General features: G+C 54.8%; 5 protein-coding genes across 5 annotated transcripts; 3 read left to right on the top strand and 2 right to left on the bottom strand.

The window, feature by feature from the left end:
• Positions 1–378: 378 nt before the first annotated feature.
• M406DRAFT_264798 (MFS general substrate transporter) lies at positions 379–2,280 on the bottom strand (the record flags this gene model as incomplete). Its single annotated transcript, XM_040917696.1, has 2 exons — positions 379–1,886; positions 1,971–2,280. 2 exons carry the CDS (start codon positions 2,278–2,280, stop codon positions 379–381), a joined length of 1,818 nt encoding a protein of 605 aa, XP_040773918.1.
• A 1,756-nt stretch (positions 2,281–4,036) lies between these two features.
• M406DRAFT_357639 (uncharacterized protein) lies at positions 4,037–5,711 on the top strand. Its single transcript, XM_040923732.1, has 2 exons — positions 4,037–4,396; positions 4,479–5,711. Exon 2 carries the CDS (start codon positions 4,695–4,697, stop codon positions 5,328–5,330), a length of 636 nt encoding a protein of 211 aa, XP_040773917.1. The 5' UTR covers positions 4,037–4,396; positions 4,479–4,694; the 3' UTR covers positions 5,331–5,711.
• A 134-nt stretch (positions 5,712–5,845) lies between these two features.
• On the bottom strand, positions 5,846–7,642 carry M406DRAFT_45364 (uncharacterized protein; the record flags this gene model as incomplete). Its single annotated transcript, XM_040924273.1, has 3 exons — positions 5,846–6,846; positions 6,919–7,435; positions 7,520–7,642. The coding sequence occupies 3 exons, from the start codon at positions 7,640–7,642 to the stop codon at positions 5,846–5,848; spliced, it is 1,641 nt and encodes a 546-aa protein (XP_040773916.1).
• Positions 7,643–8,142: 500 nt separating this feature from the next.
• Positions 8,143–9,747, top strand: M406DRAFT_72906 (uncharacterized protein; the record flags this gene model as incomplete). The annotated part of the gene is made up of 2 exons (XM_040925591.1): positions 8,143–8,292; positions 8,356–9,747. 2 exons carry the CDS (start codon positions 8,143–8,145, stop codon positions 9,745–9,747), a joined length of 1,542 nt encoding a protein of 513 aa, XP_040773915.1.
• Positions 9,748–11,019: 1,272 nt separating this feature from the next.
• Positions 11,020–14,114, top strand: M406DRAFT_93266 (uncharacterized protein; the record flags this gene model as incomplete). Its single annotated transcript, XM_040926248.1, has 2 exons — positions 11,020–12,365; positions 12,531–14,114. 2 exons carry the CDS (start codon positions 11,020–11,022, stop codon positions 12,802–12,804), a joined length of 1,620 nt encoding a protein of 539 aa, XP_040773914.1. The 3' UTR covers positions 12,805–14,114.
• Positions 14,115–14,878: the final 764 nt, after the last annotated feature.

Here is a 14,878-nt window from a genome sequence, read left to right as displayed (position 1 = left end):
CAGCAACGGGGCGTGACACTAATTATGTCATCTGCACTCAGCAACATTTTTATACTGTACAATATGTGTGTTTGTGAGAGGGAGAGAGAGAGACAGAGAGACCTGCAAGGCATATGGGTCCATATGTTTGTGTGTGAGTGTGTAAGTGTGCTTATGTTTTTGCTATCAAGCGTGTCTCGCAACTGAGTACGGGTGGGTGTCTATATGTCCTGTGAAAGATCGGTAAAGTGACTTCTCTACCTGTTATGTTCTATACATGATGTTATTTTTCTTTTCTCTGAACCACCCAACTATTCTCGAATAGTCATATCTGTAAAGCAATACCTTCGTAGAGTAAATTCGTACATACGCCAACATAGAGTACATTGCAAACGTGACCTACGCCTCCATGCGTCCGTCGTGTTCGGCAAACTCCTCCTGAATCTCCTCCTCGTCTTCCTGGTCCGCCAGCTCCGTCCACCCCGTGCCGGCTTGGATCACAAGGACAAAGATGATCAAGACGGCTGCAGATGTGTACATCACCTTCAGCGCCGCCTCATACCCATGAATGGCAATGTCCCGCTCTGCGTCGCTAAGGGCACCACTGAAGACGAAGTTCGGGCTTCCCACAAGCCGAGTCACGAATCGCAGGCGGGCCGGCGAGAGACCGTCTGTGGCGTCGAGCCTTGCGTATCCGATGGTCAGCTGTTCTCTCAGTTTCCTCGTGAACACACCGCCCCCGATCGAAGTTCCAAAGCTGCCGGCAAAGCCACGGAATGTCGCCAGCAGGCCGGTGGATATGTAATGGGTACCAGGCGCCGAGACGTGCAGGATGTGTGCTAGAGTATAATTCAGGGCAGCGCCCGTGCAGAAACCGTTACAGAACACGACCAGCACGTACGCCCATGCTGGCGAGACGGCATTGCTCAGCAGCGACAGGCCAAAGATGGCCAGGCCAAACAGGAAGATGGAGACGAGACAAGGTATATAGAAAGAACCGGCGCGCCGCACATGCAGCCAGCCGACAAGAAGGCCGCCGAGACCAAAACCGACATTGGTTGGGATGAGGACCGATCCTGCAATCGTGGGGGGGAGACCTCGGACGGCGAGGACGAAGATAGGCGCGTAGTAGAGCACCGTCCAGCGTGCGCTCATGAGGCCCAGCTGGGCCAGGCAGGAGAGCAGCACTCCCCGGGACCGAAGGATGCTCAGTGGGATGAGAGGGTCGGTCACCAACTTGTACTCGTTGAACACAAACAAAGCCAGCGTCAGGATAGACAGTATCATCGGGAGGGGTTGGATCGTGCCAGACAGGCCGTAGAGGAAGAGCACGATGGTCGCTGTCAGGCAAAGAGCCCCGCCGTAGTCGATGGTCTTGAGCTTCTGCAGGGTGCTCTTGTCCTTAGAGAGGCCATCTGATGTCGACGCAGGAATGCTGAGATAGACGCCAAAGCCAGCCAGCAGAGAAACGGGTGCCTGTACGAGGAACAACTCCCGCCAGCCGAGTACTGGCAGCAGTGCACCGAACACTACAGCACCTGCAGAGATGCCAACTGTGAACCCAGCGTTGACCATGCCAACAAATAAGCCCCTACGTCTCCTCGATGTGAGCTGGAGGACCAGGATGAGGGACAGGGTCATGATGCAGCCTCCAGCCATGCCAGTCAGAGTCCTCCCAAGCAGGAATATCGCAAACGATTCGGCACGAGATGTGACGATGGCGCCAAGTGCGAAGAGACATGCCGTGGCCAAGATCATATGGCGCAGGGAGAAGATGGTCGCCAGCCGACTCGCCAGGGGTGAGGTCGAGGCCATGACGATCAGGTAGACGGAAGTGAACCACATCGCGCCGTCGTAAGCCTCGAGGTCATCTGCAATGTTGCCCTGGACCATTGTCATCCCAGACACTGCAAAATGTTACATCAGGTCAGCGAGCATGTTACCAAACCAAGAAATCTGCAACTAGAGGGTACAATGCATGAGAGACTCACTGTTACACGCCTGCATGAACATGAGGATCCATATGCTGAGACAGATGCACACAGCCCTTATCGGGGTGACGTGATGCTGAACTGCATCGTCATCGTCGGTCCCAGCCCCAACCGCACCACCAGTACGTGAGCGATGGAATTCACCTGGTGAGACATCGCGGAGAGTTGGAGATGTCGACCTTGATCCCAGCAGCGGTGAGTCTTCAGAGGCAACGGCCACGGTGGAACCTTCGCTTGGTGTATAGTTGTTCGTCAAATGGCTGCCAGGTCTCGGGAGACTGCTGGTATTTAGTTGCTCTTCCTTGGCCATTTCGTTGACCTAGTGGTTTTGATTATCAAAGTGTCCTTTACCGTGGCCAAGATCCCCACCTCTCTCTTGCGCTGTGTGTCTGTGTGTATTTGTATATGTCCAGCGTCTCGTTGATCGGAAGGCGACATGGGTTCTAGGGCGCAAGGGAAAAGAATTGTACAGAACATGTTACAATGAATAACAAAATAATACAGGATGGGAACTGCACTGCCCCTTGGCGAGGCAATAGAATGGTGGATTGAAGAGCTTTATTGGTTCCAGCCAACGAAGTCGGTGACGAGCAAGAGAAGGGCCCTTGTTGGTTTAGAGAGGGCGCTCCTCTCGATTGGTAATCTGTAATCCGCATTCCGGATCAACCGGCCGGGTGTCGGGGGTCAAACGCGGCACTGTGTCTTGTCCCCGGGCCCCGGATCTCTACGTCTTTCTCCCACTCTCCCTCTCTTTCTTCTTGAAGCAACTCGAAAAGAGACAGAGACATTTATGGCGAAGAGTTTGCTTATCATGTACTGTGTATGTCCTCGCATCGCTCAACGTGTTGTTGATCCAATGTGTTGTGCTGGCCAGTCTGAGCGGCCAGAAGAAGCCGTCGAATCACCAGTTCCGGCCTGTGTTGAGCGCCACCACAGACGGTATGACAGCCCACCACAGATGAATCGCCACTTGTACAAGCCTTGGAGGCTGAGAGATATGTTATGAGGCATCTGCCGTCGGTCTCCTGCATCACCATGAAGCTTCACAACGTTCAACAGCTGGAGGCAGGCCTGGAGTTTGCATGATCTGACTAGGTACTGCCCGTCAAGACCAGACTGTGCGTCAGAAGGGTTTGTTGGGACTTTTCCTTAGATATGGACAACAATTCCACAAGTGCAGATTCCTGCCAGCGCACATATTGTTGGAGAATATGCATGTACAATCAGGTGGTTCATGTAAGTACGTGTTGTCCGCGCAGATGCAGACGCAGGCATTACTGCGTTTGGTCATCGATCGACATCTGCTACAGAAATTGAAGCGGATTGACAACGACATGGTGTAATGAAGCCATTTAGAGTCGGACACGTCTGCTTTGGAGATTCTCAAATCTCCAAGCCGCCTATTTCCACCCACCTCACCACCCAAGCTTGCCAGGCTTGTAATGATTCCCTCCGCAAACCCCACTGGAGAAGGAAAGAGAAGGCGGGGAGGAATGAGGAGAAGGAGAAGGAAAAGAAGGAGAAGAGAGCTGATGCAGATTAATCAACTGAGACAATTAGAGTAGCAACAGCAAGAGGAGTAGGTAGGGTAGCACGAATAAATTGTCGAACGAAGTTGTTCTAGAAATATGCAGGGTCCAAACTTCATCCAGCACCTTCTGTGATGTGGAGCTTGTGGTTGGCACTTGGTTCAGCGGCTTCTTTTCCGGATGGGGAGGAAGCATGGGGAGAGTGAAGCGACGATAGCGCTGGCAGGGGCACTAAAACCCTGGCACTGCCGCTATAACCCGGGTGCATACACAAATACGGACTCCATTACACACCACGTGCACAACTGCAGGGCACTCTGGAAGCGAAGCGTCGAAATTTCCCAGAGACCCGCAGAACAGGACAGCGCTACACGGTCCAACCTTGCAACCTTGGCGGCGAGTCACTTTGCAACCATTCAGTACTCCGGTACATTTGCCATTCTCCCAACCTCCCCACCCCCGTTCCTCATCCGTTCGTCGTTCCATTTCTACTCTTCTCGCCTCTTGTCTCAGCCACACTCTGAAATTGATTCCTCGTCAGTCAACACAACAACTCCTGTCTGTCAACCATCCGACCTACAGCCTCCAGCCTGCCAACCTCAACAAAGTACACTACCTACACACACCTACTTTACCTCTACCTAGCATTTGTGCCCAATCGACTTGACCTCGATTTTCAACCTCCAACCAGTCCGATCTTCTTCTCCCCACCGTAGACGACAAATCCCCCAAGGTGGCAAGACGAAATGGCGCCCATGAAAAACTTAAATTCCAATTCATCCAGTAGTAATTATGGCGAGGACGTTGCCCGTCAGGCCAATGTGCTCGCCAGCTGCTACGTCGTCGATGTCGCCGGCTCTCTGAAGGGCCTCCACTACTGCACTACCCTGGCTGCAGGTAAGGAAAAGAACAACCCCCCCCCCCCCCCGGAGCCCTACTGCTCTCCAAGACCATAACTGACATAAGTTTCTCTCGATAGGGGCCGAGTGGTATTCCTGAGGTCCCTATCTCAGGACTACCATCCCCTCCGTCCAGTCCCCCCCTCGCGGCATTCACCTCCGACAACGAGCTCGCCATCAAGCCCAAGCCCAAGCGCAATCACACAAACGCCAACGGCTCCGGCAATGCTCGTACCCGTCGAGGGGGGGCAACACTTCGCATCAGGGAAGAATGTGAGAGATTCTTTTGCGAGACCATGAAGGTCGTTTTCCACGGTGAGGAGAACGCGGCCACTCATGGCTCCGGCCTGACGGGTGTTTATCAACATCATCATCAACATCAATCATCGAGTCGAGATCGTAGCCAGTCATCCGACACTGGGAGGAGTGTTGCTTCTGTCGACTCTGGCTACTTCGGTTCTTATACCTGCGACGACCACCGCTCCGACGTCCATCAGTGCATGACCCTGCCTTGCGACTCTTCTTGCTCCGACGACAACGAGAGGACAAGTCTCTACGGGCCGTGTACCGGCACCGGCATTGAGGCGACGTCGTGGATGGAAATTTGGGACTACCAGGGCGGTGCTAGCTTCCTCGCCTTCGTAGCCGAGGACCTGACCACCGGCGAAAAGTCCCTATTCACTTTCTTCGACGCGGGTGTGGTCGGTCGCGACTTGAAGAAGGCCCTAGTCGCCCTGATCGAGCTGGCTGAGACCCCTCTCGGCTGCTCCAGGCTGGTCATCTGCATTGATCGGTCCATCGAGGCCGATGAGATGCAATCTCTGACCAAGGGCCTGGCGTGGGCCGGCTTCGAGATGGACACTCTCGACCGGTGGGCCGAGATCCGGGATGTCACCAGTAGCAGGTGGCTTTTCATGGGTATGGAGGTGTAGGATTAAGGCGAGCAATCTTTCCTGTCCATGCCTGTGTGGTTTCTTTTACTTGATTCCTCTATTTGGTCTTGTTTGGTTGTACGCACAGCACTTGCCCGGTTTCGTCTGCCACTGTTTTGTCGACACAACCTTCAAAAAATTCCACGGTCTTTTTCTCTGCTGGGAGGAATAGCAAAAGCAAATAAAAAGCAACAGGAAAAAAAGAAGAAGAGAAGGGGAGACACAGTACCACTCAGGAGTTCTGGGAGCGTAATAGCGTCACACCTATTCATACTTCAACTGGCTTTTTTTGTTCATGGGTTAGCTGAACAGGTTGCAAGAATTAGCTAACATTCATGCACGGTATCTTTATGCAATTCTATATAATCTTTTGTCTACCAATATTTGTGTATGCCCCAGGCTGTCTATGTGAAGCCGCCTTGCTACGCCCCCCTTTTTTCTGGTCCCCTTGAACCCAGTAAATCACAAAAGGAGCTTGATGAACTGATAATCTTCGATACATGCATGAAAGTAAATCACAAATCTCCCTCAAAACCCCTTACCGCCAGGCCGTTGCCGCCCAAGAACTCCTTGACCTGTCTCACGGTGTACTCACCCCTGTGGAACATGCCAGCCCCGAGCGCGGCATCCGTGGTGGTCTCGTCAAAGACCTCCTGGAAATGGCCCGGGTTGCCCGCGCCGCTGCTCGAGATGACGGGGATCCTGATGGCACTCTTCACCTGGCGGATCAGCTCGAGGTCGAAGCCACTGTTGGTGCCGTCGCGGTCGATGCAGTTGAGCAGAATCTCGCCGCAGCCCATGGCCTCGACGGCCCGGCACAGCTGCACGACGTCGAGGTCGCGCGTCTCCCGGCCGCCCTTGATGGTGCAGGCGTACCACACGTGCTCCTCGCCCCCGGGGCCCGGCTGGCTCGTCTTGACCGTGCTGTGCGGGGTGGCGTCGGGCCCGGCGACGTAGACACGCTTTGGGTCGACGGAGACGACGACGGCCTGGTTCCCGTACGCGGACGAGATCTGCTCGATGGCTGTCTTGCCCGACAGGGTCTCGCCGGCGGCGTAGTATTCCTCTGCGGCGGTGACGGCGTCGCTGCCGATGCTGACCTTGTCTGCGCCGCTGCGGAAGTACATGCTGGCGATCTCGAGGGCGGACACCTTGGTGCCGTCTGTGTCGACGGTGTCGCGGATACCGCCGCCGATGGTCAGCGGGACAAAGACGGTCTGCGAGGTCTGGCGGAGGATCTCGAGCATGGGGAGGTCACGGAGCGGCAGGTCTCGGAACGAGGTGATGTTTAGAAAGGTCACCTCATCTGCGCCCTGCTCGTAGTACCGCCTAGCCATCTCAACGGGCTTGCCCAGGTTGCGCACGCCCCGCCCGTCTGACTTCTCGCGCACGTCGTACTGGTCGCCCTTGGTCACCACCAGGTCGCCGGCGTCGTTGGTGCGCACGTCAAGGCAGGCTATCACACGGCGGGTGAGCCCTTGTGGTGGGGGCACCACATCCTTGTTGCCAGGCGGTGCTATCGATGCAGTGGTGGTGGTGCTGGTCGTGGTCGTGGTCGTGGCCGGTGGCGGCGCAGGCAGGGATTGACCGAGAGTCCTGGCACCGTCACCAGTTAGGAATGCCCTGATCACCCGCAGGCCTGCGACACCACTCTTCTCCGGGTGGAACTGCGTGGCCAGCACGTTCCCCCTGGCCACAGCTCCGACAAAGATCTCGTTGCCGTAGCCAGCCGTGGCGACGGACCACCCTTGGCCCTCCAGCACGCCAGGCTCGTATGTACACCGGTAGCTGTGGACGTAGTAGTACTTGCTCCCAGGGCGGAGGTCGTATAGTGATGCACCGCCAGCGACGAGTGCGTCGTTCCAGCCGATGTGAGGAACGGCTTTGACGGCGTTGTCAAAGCGGCCCAAGCGGCTGGGGATGAGACCCAGGCCAGGACAGTTTGGATTCTCAGAGGACCCTTCAAACAGGGCTTGCAGACCGACACAGATTCCCATGAATGGCTTGCCAGCCTCTACGTGAGCCTTGATGGCAGGCAGGAAACCGGCAGAGGAAAGTTGGGTGAGGCAGTGGCCAAAGTGGCCTACGCCAGGCAGGATGAGTTTCTATGGGCGCAATGGAAGATTAGTTTAGTGAAACAAAAAGATTGGACCAGAGTAGCATGCATTGCATGAATGCGAGTTACTCACCTCAGCATTGGCGACCTCTTCTGGCGTCTTCACCCAAGCGACTTCATATCCGACCTTTTCAATGGCGTTGACCAAACTCCTCACATTTCCGGCAACATAGTCTAATAAATAGACGGTAGGCATCTTGAGTATTCTGTATCTGCCTCAGACGGTCTCAACTTCGTATCGAGGATAATCATGAGTGTGAAGTTGGGGCGTGGGAGATCATGGGTGAAAAAAAGGTTGGTGAGTGAGTCAAACACCCAAGCATCGAATTTGAATCTCCAAAAACGTTCAAATGGAGGGGCAGCGAGGGGCAGCCTGCATGGCGCTACTACTGACGACTGACAAGGAGGGGTCAAGTTTGACAGGGGGTAACAGGCGCTGATGGGCAAGAATTTACAGGGGCTCACACCACTGATGCCGTCACTAAGAGCTGAGCTAAGATTTTCCTACAGGGTCCACCCGCCCACCTCACGATTCATATGCAACTCTCCAGCCTTTGCCCACCCGTGTTCTTGTCTCTCCTCCTCCTCCAACAACCAACCATACAAACAGATTTCACCCTTGCCTTTTGTTCCATGGGTGCTGCACCAAACATTGCATGTTCTAACTGACATGAGAGCTCCCTCTCCACATCGACAATGGTGAGGACGGCCAAGGCGCCCATTGCCTGGCCAGGCACAACGCCTGAGACCGCCGCCAGCTTCCCGCTCGCGCAATTATCGTCGTCGTCTAAAGCAGGCGACGACCAAGATGAGTGGGAATATGAGTACTCGAATACCGAGACGGAGGTACGAATGCACCATATCCCTTGGGCGACACACACAAAACTATTGTAAAACAAAAGAAGAAAGAGGAAGAAAGCTGACGGCGTCCATCAGACCTATTACCTGACGATAGACATGTCGCATTCGGGCATGTTCGAGAAGGTCAAGGATTCCTTCCATGCACAGAATCGAGGCGGTTACAAACAGTGGTTCAACCCCGTCTACGCCGATCCGAACAAGAACACCAAGCTTCGACCCACAAAGACGAACGCTATGCTGTTTGGCGACGAGGAGAATGAGGACGAGGGGGAACTTGCGCCGCAGGACGACGACGAGGACGAGGAGGAAATTGAGGGCAGGGATGGAGACGTAAACGAGGACACCAGAGAAGGAGGAGGAGGCGGCGGAAGCCACAGGGTCAAGGGCGAACACGAGGGTCGAGACGCCGGCCGCGACAAGGACGACAACCTTATCGATCCTACGCTGCGGAACATAGCACAGCGAGCTCCGTCTCGGGCGCCGCCAGGGAACACGCAGAGAACCCCGTCAAGAGCAGCGTCACGTGCTCCTTCGGTAATACCGCATCTCGGCAGAGACCAGCCGGACAGACCAGCACGGATCAAGAATGTGGGCGAGATCCAGATCCTCGACCTGCACTCGGACAACCCTATCATCTCCTACAAGGGGCGCATCTTTTCGGGCAGCTGGGCACACAACATCGGTACGGAGCTCCTGTTTGGCGACCATGATGAGGTGGTCGAGCGTAACCTGCCTCACCTGCGGTCGCTTGCGGGCGGCGTGGACCTGATGGCGGCATGCTCGGCGCGTATTCTCACGGTGCCGGCAGACCTGCGGCCTAAAAACCGGGGCGACACGGCTGCAGCGGCGGCGGCGGCGCTCGCACAACAGAACCGGCGGCCGGCACCCGACCGGTACAAGCACCTGCGCAAGGAAGCAGGCATCGAAATCCCGATCGCCTTCGACAAGCATGGGCGGCGCAAGCCGCAGGCGCGGTTCCTCGAGAACCTGATGGCAATCAAGCGAAGCAGAGGCGAGATGGACGATGCCACGACCATGACCCGGGACACGACGCGAGACTGGGTGGACCGCGACGACGACCCGGAAGAGGCATCGCTACAAAAGAAGCGAGCCAGAGACCGCAAGAGACAGCAGCGGCTAATGGAGGAGAGGCTGGCAAGACCCAAGAAGAAGAGGCATGGCGGGAATCGATGGATGAGGAGGCGGGTGGTGACCTTTGCGGACAGGGGTGCAAATGGCAGTGGTAATGGTGACGATAGGATTAGGGGCGAGGAGGTGGACGATAGAGAAGAAGACGAAAGTGTCTTGTCGAGGCCCACACCTACGACGTGGGACGAACTGGGTCGTGGCAGCGGAGAGGGCGGCGGTGAGAACACTGGTGGTGAAGTCGAAGGACATGTTCACGGCGCTGAGGAGGATACAGTCATGGACTCGGAGTGAGTGACGGAGTGATTGGTTTATTTGGGACTTTCTTCACACGGCGATGGAGTTTGGCAGTCAGTCAGATATGATACCCCATGGTTTTGTATTTTTGGTTTTTTATTCGCTGCATCTGGGCAGTTTGTTCAAGCGTGTTGTTTTGCCTTTTCTATTTCTTCTGACATGCCCTACAGATGACTGATTCAATGACTGACCCCAAACAACCCCTCATTGCTGGGAGTCATGTCTGATGATCTCGTCGCAAGATAAGAAAGTGGAGGTCTGCTGCAACTGTCTACACTGCACGGCGTATGATAATACCATCTTGGGTCTCGTGGAGCAAGGCGTTGGCTGTGACGAGGCGGCGTGTGGACCCTGAACATTCCCTGGCCGCATGTGGTTGTCAGGGGTTGCAACCAAGGCTCTTCTACTATGTGCCATATCAGCGATCTGTGGAGGGGAATGTTCCTCAGTCCTGTGGAGTAGGATGTAGTGGTAGTATGTTCTTACTTTAGTACCTTTACTAAGGGTTGTCATGGGGTCAGCACTAACATTTTCGATACAAATCACAGTACGTGTATGCTAGTGCCCCTCGCCATTCGCGTTTTTGGGATCTACCATAGTAGGGTACGTGCCTGCGTCAGTAAGCCTGCGGAGTGTCATAGTGCTATAGTGATGCATGGGGTACTGCATACATGCACCCCCGCATATGTCACACCAAAAGCTGGAGTCACTTGGACTTTGCCATCTCTAGTGAGAGCCCAGGGGCCGTGACAGTAGGGAAGTAGCAGTGGCAGTGCGCAGTTAAGCATGTCCCTGATTTACATAGTATCCTAGACAAAGTATTTCCAGGGTCCTAATGATGCCCTCTTCCGCCTGAACTTCCGAACAGACCAACCTTCGTCCTCTTCTTCTTCTTCTTCTTCTTCTTCTCGCATTACTCTCCCACTCTCTTGGTTCCCTTCACCTTCTTGGAAAACTACAATGCTTTGACAGACATCATGTCCTAGCCGTCTATCATTTTCATAGCATTTATTCTTAGGTCCTGATTTCTCCTTCCTACGGTTCCACTGCGATGCCTCGGCCTCCGCAAGACGCCCTTCCTTTGTCGCCCAGCTGAAGACATCCCCACCCGGCAAACATCTATACACTCACAGAAGCACTCACTTTTCTTGGGGGCATCCAAAACATCATTTTTTTTTTTTCATTATTATTTTTTCTCCATTCTTGAACTTTCCCTGCTCTCCTTCTCCCAGGGTGGGGAAAGAGAGGGAAAAAGGCACCGAAGTCGCCATGTACCACCTCCGACGTGCGACCGTTGCGGTCGCCATCATCGCCTCTCTCGTCTTTATCACGTGGTTCGTTCCCAAGATCCTAATCCCAAACCCGCCCAGCCCGGAAGATCAGAAGCGCGACAAGGCCTGGGTCAACTCCTCGCCGTACTGGCTCGACCGACAGGCCTGCAAGTGGTTCAGCGTGTGCGGAATACATCATATGCGGTGGGACGACCCTGTGAAGCCAAGGGGCCCAGCCATACCGGTCTCCGAGCTCGGCGAACTAGAGCTCAAGAAGAGGAGGTCACTTCAGGGACGCAGAGATGTGTCTTCGGCCTCCTGGGAAGACCTTGGGACGAGGGCAAGGCCGGTACAGGAGAGAGGCCAGACGCTGGACGACGTGCCCGAATACGTACTCAGAAATGCGCCTCTGGTGCATCTGTACTCGGGGGAGAGCTTTTGGCCCTCGGATATTTCGGAACATATCCGGCATATGACCCCGTTTGTCAATAAGGAGCCACTCAACACCACAGAGCCTCTGTCGCTGGCCAACCTGTACGACCTGAGCACCATACCTGATATGGTCTACCTGACGAGCAGGGAAGACGTCGAGCAGCGACCAGAGTGGCTGTCCAGCCATGTCGGCAGACCGGAGCCATTTGACGAGGACGACGATGAGACGATCGACCCTGCGGGCGACCACAATGCTGAGCAACCAAATGCGCCGTATACAGAGGGAACCACGTGGTTCGACGTGGACAAAGACCATCCGCTGCGCCGCATCTCCGACCCACGTGAGCAGCGCTCCTTTGAGCCCAGCGAGATGCTGTCCAAGCATATGCGCCGGGCCGTCCTCTCTGGTGACCATTCTCAAAAGCCATTCCCGCCGCCCCCAACCACGCCAGGTCACAAACCAGACGCCAGTGGTTACTCAGCAGCCCCGGCTGTTCTGGTCTTGGTCGACAAGGGCTCAGGCATACTGGATGCCTTCTGGTTCTTCTTTTACAGCTATAACCTCGGCCAGACTGTACTCGACATGCGGTTCGGCAATCACGTCGGCGACTGGGAACACTGTATGGTGCGCTTCGAGAACAGTGAGCCGCGCGCCATGTTCCTGAGCGAGCACGAGGGCGGACAGGCCTACGCGTGGGGTGCACTGGAGAAGAAGCGCATGAACATCACCACTACAACCAACAGTGCGACTGGTGAAGGCACCACTGAGATCGTCGAGCGACCAGTAATCTATTCCGCCGTTGGCAGCCACGCCATGTATGCCTTCCCTGGTCCTCACGCCTATGTCCTGCCATTCCAAATGCTCAAGGATGTTACCGACCGTGGGCCACTCTGGGACCCCTCACTGAACAAGTATGCCTACTTCTATGACTACGAGGACTCCCCACCCCCGCCCGAGGAGGACGAGGGCCGTGGTGGCGGCTCAGACAAGGAACTCCTCCTCGACGAGTCGACTCCCTATCCCTTCGGTGCGGGCGTCCTCGAAGCACACACCAACCGCACAGTGCAGCTCAATAGGCGCGGTGAGGTCGTGCAGCCCACATCTCTCGTACCGGCCTCGTCAAACCCCGACGCACCGACGTCGTGGTTCCACTTCGATGGGCCTTGGGGCGACGAGCTGTACGGTCTGGGCGACGAGAGGCAGTGGCGGTTGTTTGGACAGTATCACTACGTCACGGGGCCGATGGGGCCCAAGTTCAAGCGACTAGGCAGGGAGAAGGTGTGTCAAAAGGACAAGTGCAGGTTACTGTACAGCATCGAGGAAGGGAAGAAGAGTTCCTGGCATGATTAGAGGGCGGTTGACGGTTTGATGATTACTACAGCATGCTAGCCCTTTTTTTTTTCTTTTTTTTTCTTTTTTTTATTATGATGATGTTCACGACTAGCATCGGGTTCGGGCGGTGAGCATGCCGAGGAGCATCTATTTACCTGGCGAGCCTGGTTTACTGTGCCTTTACCTCGGGAGGGCAAAGACATATGCGGATGGACGAACCTAGATATTCGGAGAGAAGAGGCGTCGGTGCTGACCCGCGATACCCCTTTAAGTTTTTCTCCTCTTTCGAAGAGCCCCATGAAATAGACTTTATGATGTTTGAAGAACTAAAGCTGGACCTACAGGATGCTGGACTATTGTGATTGTTTGACGGAAGGAACCTCAATCGTCAAAAGACGGCCGTCACCAACAGCGTCACAGCGCCAGCCATCATAATCAGCACGACTGATGAGCTTCCCAGACCATCCCATCGGGACATGCCACCGCCAGTAGCCTGAGCAAGCAAGCTGGCCACAGTGCCAATGTTCGCCGGTGCATCTCCACTATCAGAGGCATCCCAACCATAGTCAACGACATTCACACTCCCTATGCCAGCCGCGACCATCCCCTCCAGCCATGTCCTCAGCTCTGCCTTTGCGTTTCCTCCAGAGTCAGATGCAGACCGATTCTTAAAGTCATACACCAGAATAGACGCCTTGGAAGCATACTGCGAAGGCACACTGTCCGTAGGCACAGCGGTGGTATAGTCACCGGCCGCGAGCTCAGAGACGACGACATGGTCGGCTAGGGTGAAGTAGGTATCGTCCAGCACCGTCCTGCCCGGGTTGAAGATGATCTCGGAGCCTGCGTCGAGAGCAGCGCGCGCAAAGGAAGTCAGGTTGCGCATGTAAGCAGTGCGGTTGTCAGGCGTCTCGTCGAAGAAGATGCCGTGCATGGAGATGTTCGCAGCATCGCCGTCGCCGTCGCCGTCGCCATACGAGGCCCAGGACGCCCAGGCTGTGATGTTGGCCTCGACCGAGGCGGCTGGCTCGGCCCCGCCCAGGAGGTGTACATAGCCAAACGTGCGGGCGTTGTGGAAGGAGTTGATTTTGGCGGTGGCTTTGACCCAGCGGCTGTCGGCTCCCGGAGGCGAGGACGGGCCTGGGCCGGAGCTGGGGTTGATGACCACCTGGAACTGGAGGTGTGGGTGGTTCTTGATGGCGGTGTAGATGGGGCTCCATGCGCCTAGGCCTGGGTAGACGTAGAGGGGGAGCAGGATGGCAGTTGTGGGGGGTGAGGAAGTGTTTGTGGGTGCGGCAGGTTGGGGGAAGTAGAGGAAGGAGAAGAAGAAGCAGATTGCCGTGATACTGCTGGTAGTGAAGGAGGATTTCATCATGAACACAAACAAGCATCGGATAGATAAATAAACTACATACAACAGGACATACCTCGACGAGCCATCCCATCACCAGAAAGAGAAGATATGTATGCTATCTAGACAGCATTTTCTGTTTTCCTTCTCGACTTTGTTCAGAGAATTCCAAGCCAACTGCAAGGCATTCATTGTGTTCTCACCAGCCGTGTCCGCATGCGGCTGAGAGGCATCAGGATGATTTTGTCGCAACTTGTAAGTAAGACGGCTGGCTGTTATTGTCTTAACTTGTTCCCGTAACGTTCCAATGCGAATTGTCAGTGAGTTCATACAATTCTTTCCCAAATATTGATCTGGCTCTGTCAATGCGACAAATATGGAGAGAAAAGAAAGAAGAAAACACCAACAGACCATCTAGTCGTATGGTATTCTATTCAGTTCTTAGCAGGCAATTCTAGTGTGCGAGACTCCCAAAGACTACTTAGTTTGCCCTGATTAATATGGAAATAGCAATGGTAGTAGTATTTGTTTGAAAGCCAGAGTAGGATGGGTGCTTGAATGTCGAAACAGAAACCGGAGACCAAAAGTCATAACTCCTTAGGCAATATTAGGCCATAGACACATCAAAAGCAAGAGTGAATTATGGAAGCCAGCCACAAATACACTCGCCTGCACATTTCTTTTTACACACAGTTTGCCAGTGATTACATTCCCTCGTGGGGTTGACCCTGCGCACATTGA

This window comes from Cryphonectria parasitica (assembly GCF_011745365.1).
Source record: "Cryphonectria parasitica EP155 unplaced genomic scaffold M406scaffold_7, whole genome shotgun sequence".
Classification (NCBI taxonomy): Eukaryota; Fungi; Ascomycota; class Sordariomycetes; order Diaporthales; family Cryphonectriaceae; genus Cryphonectria; species Cryphonectria parasitica.
The sequence above is the reverse complement of the archived record's forward strand: the minus strand, read 5'-3'. Positions and strand labels throughout refer to the sequence as shown.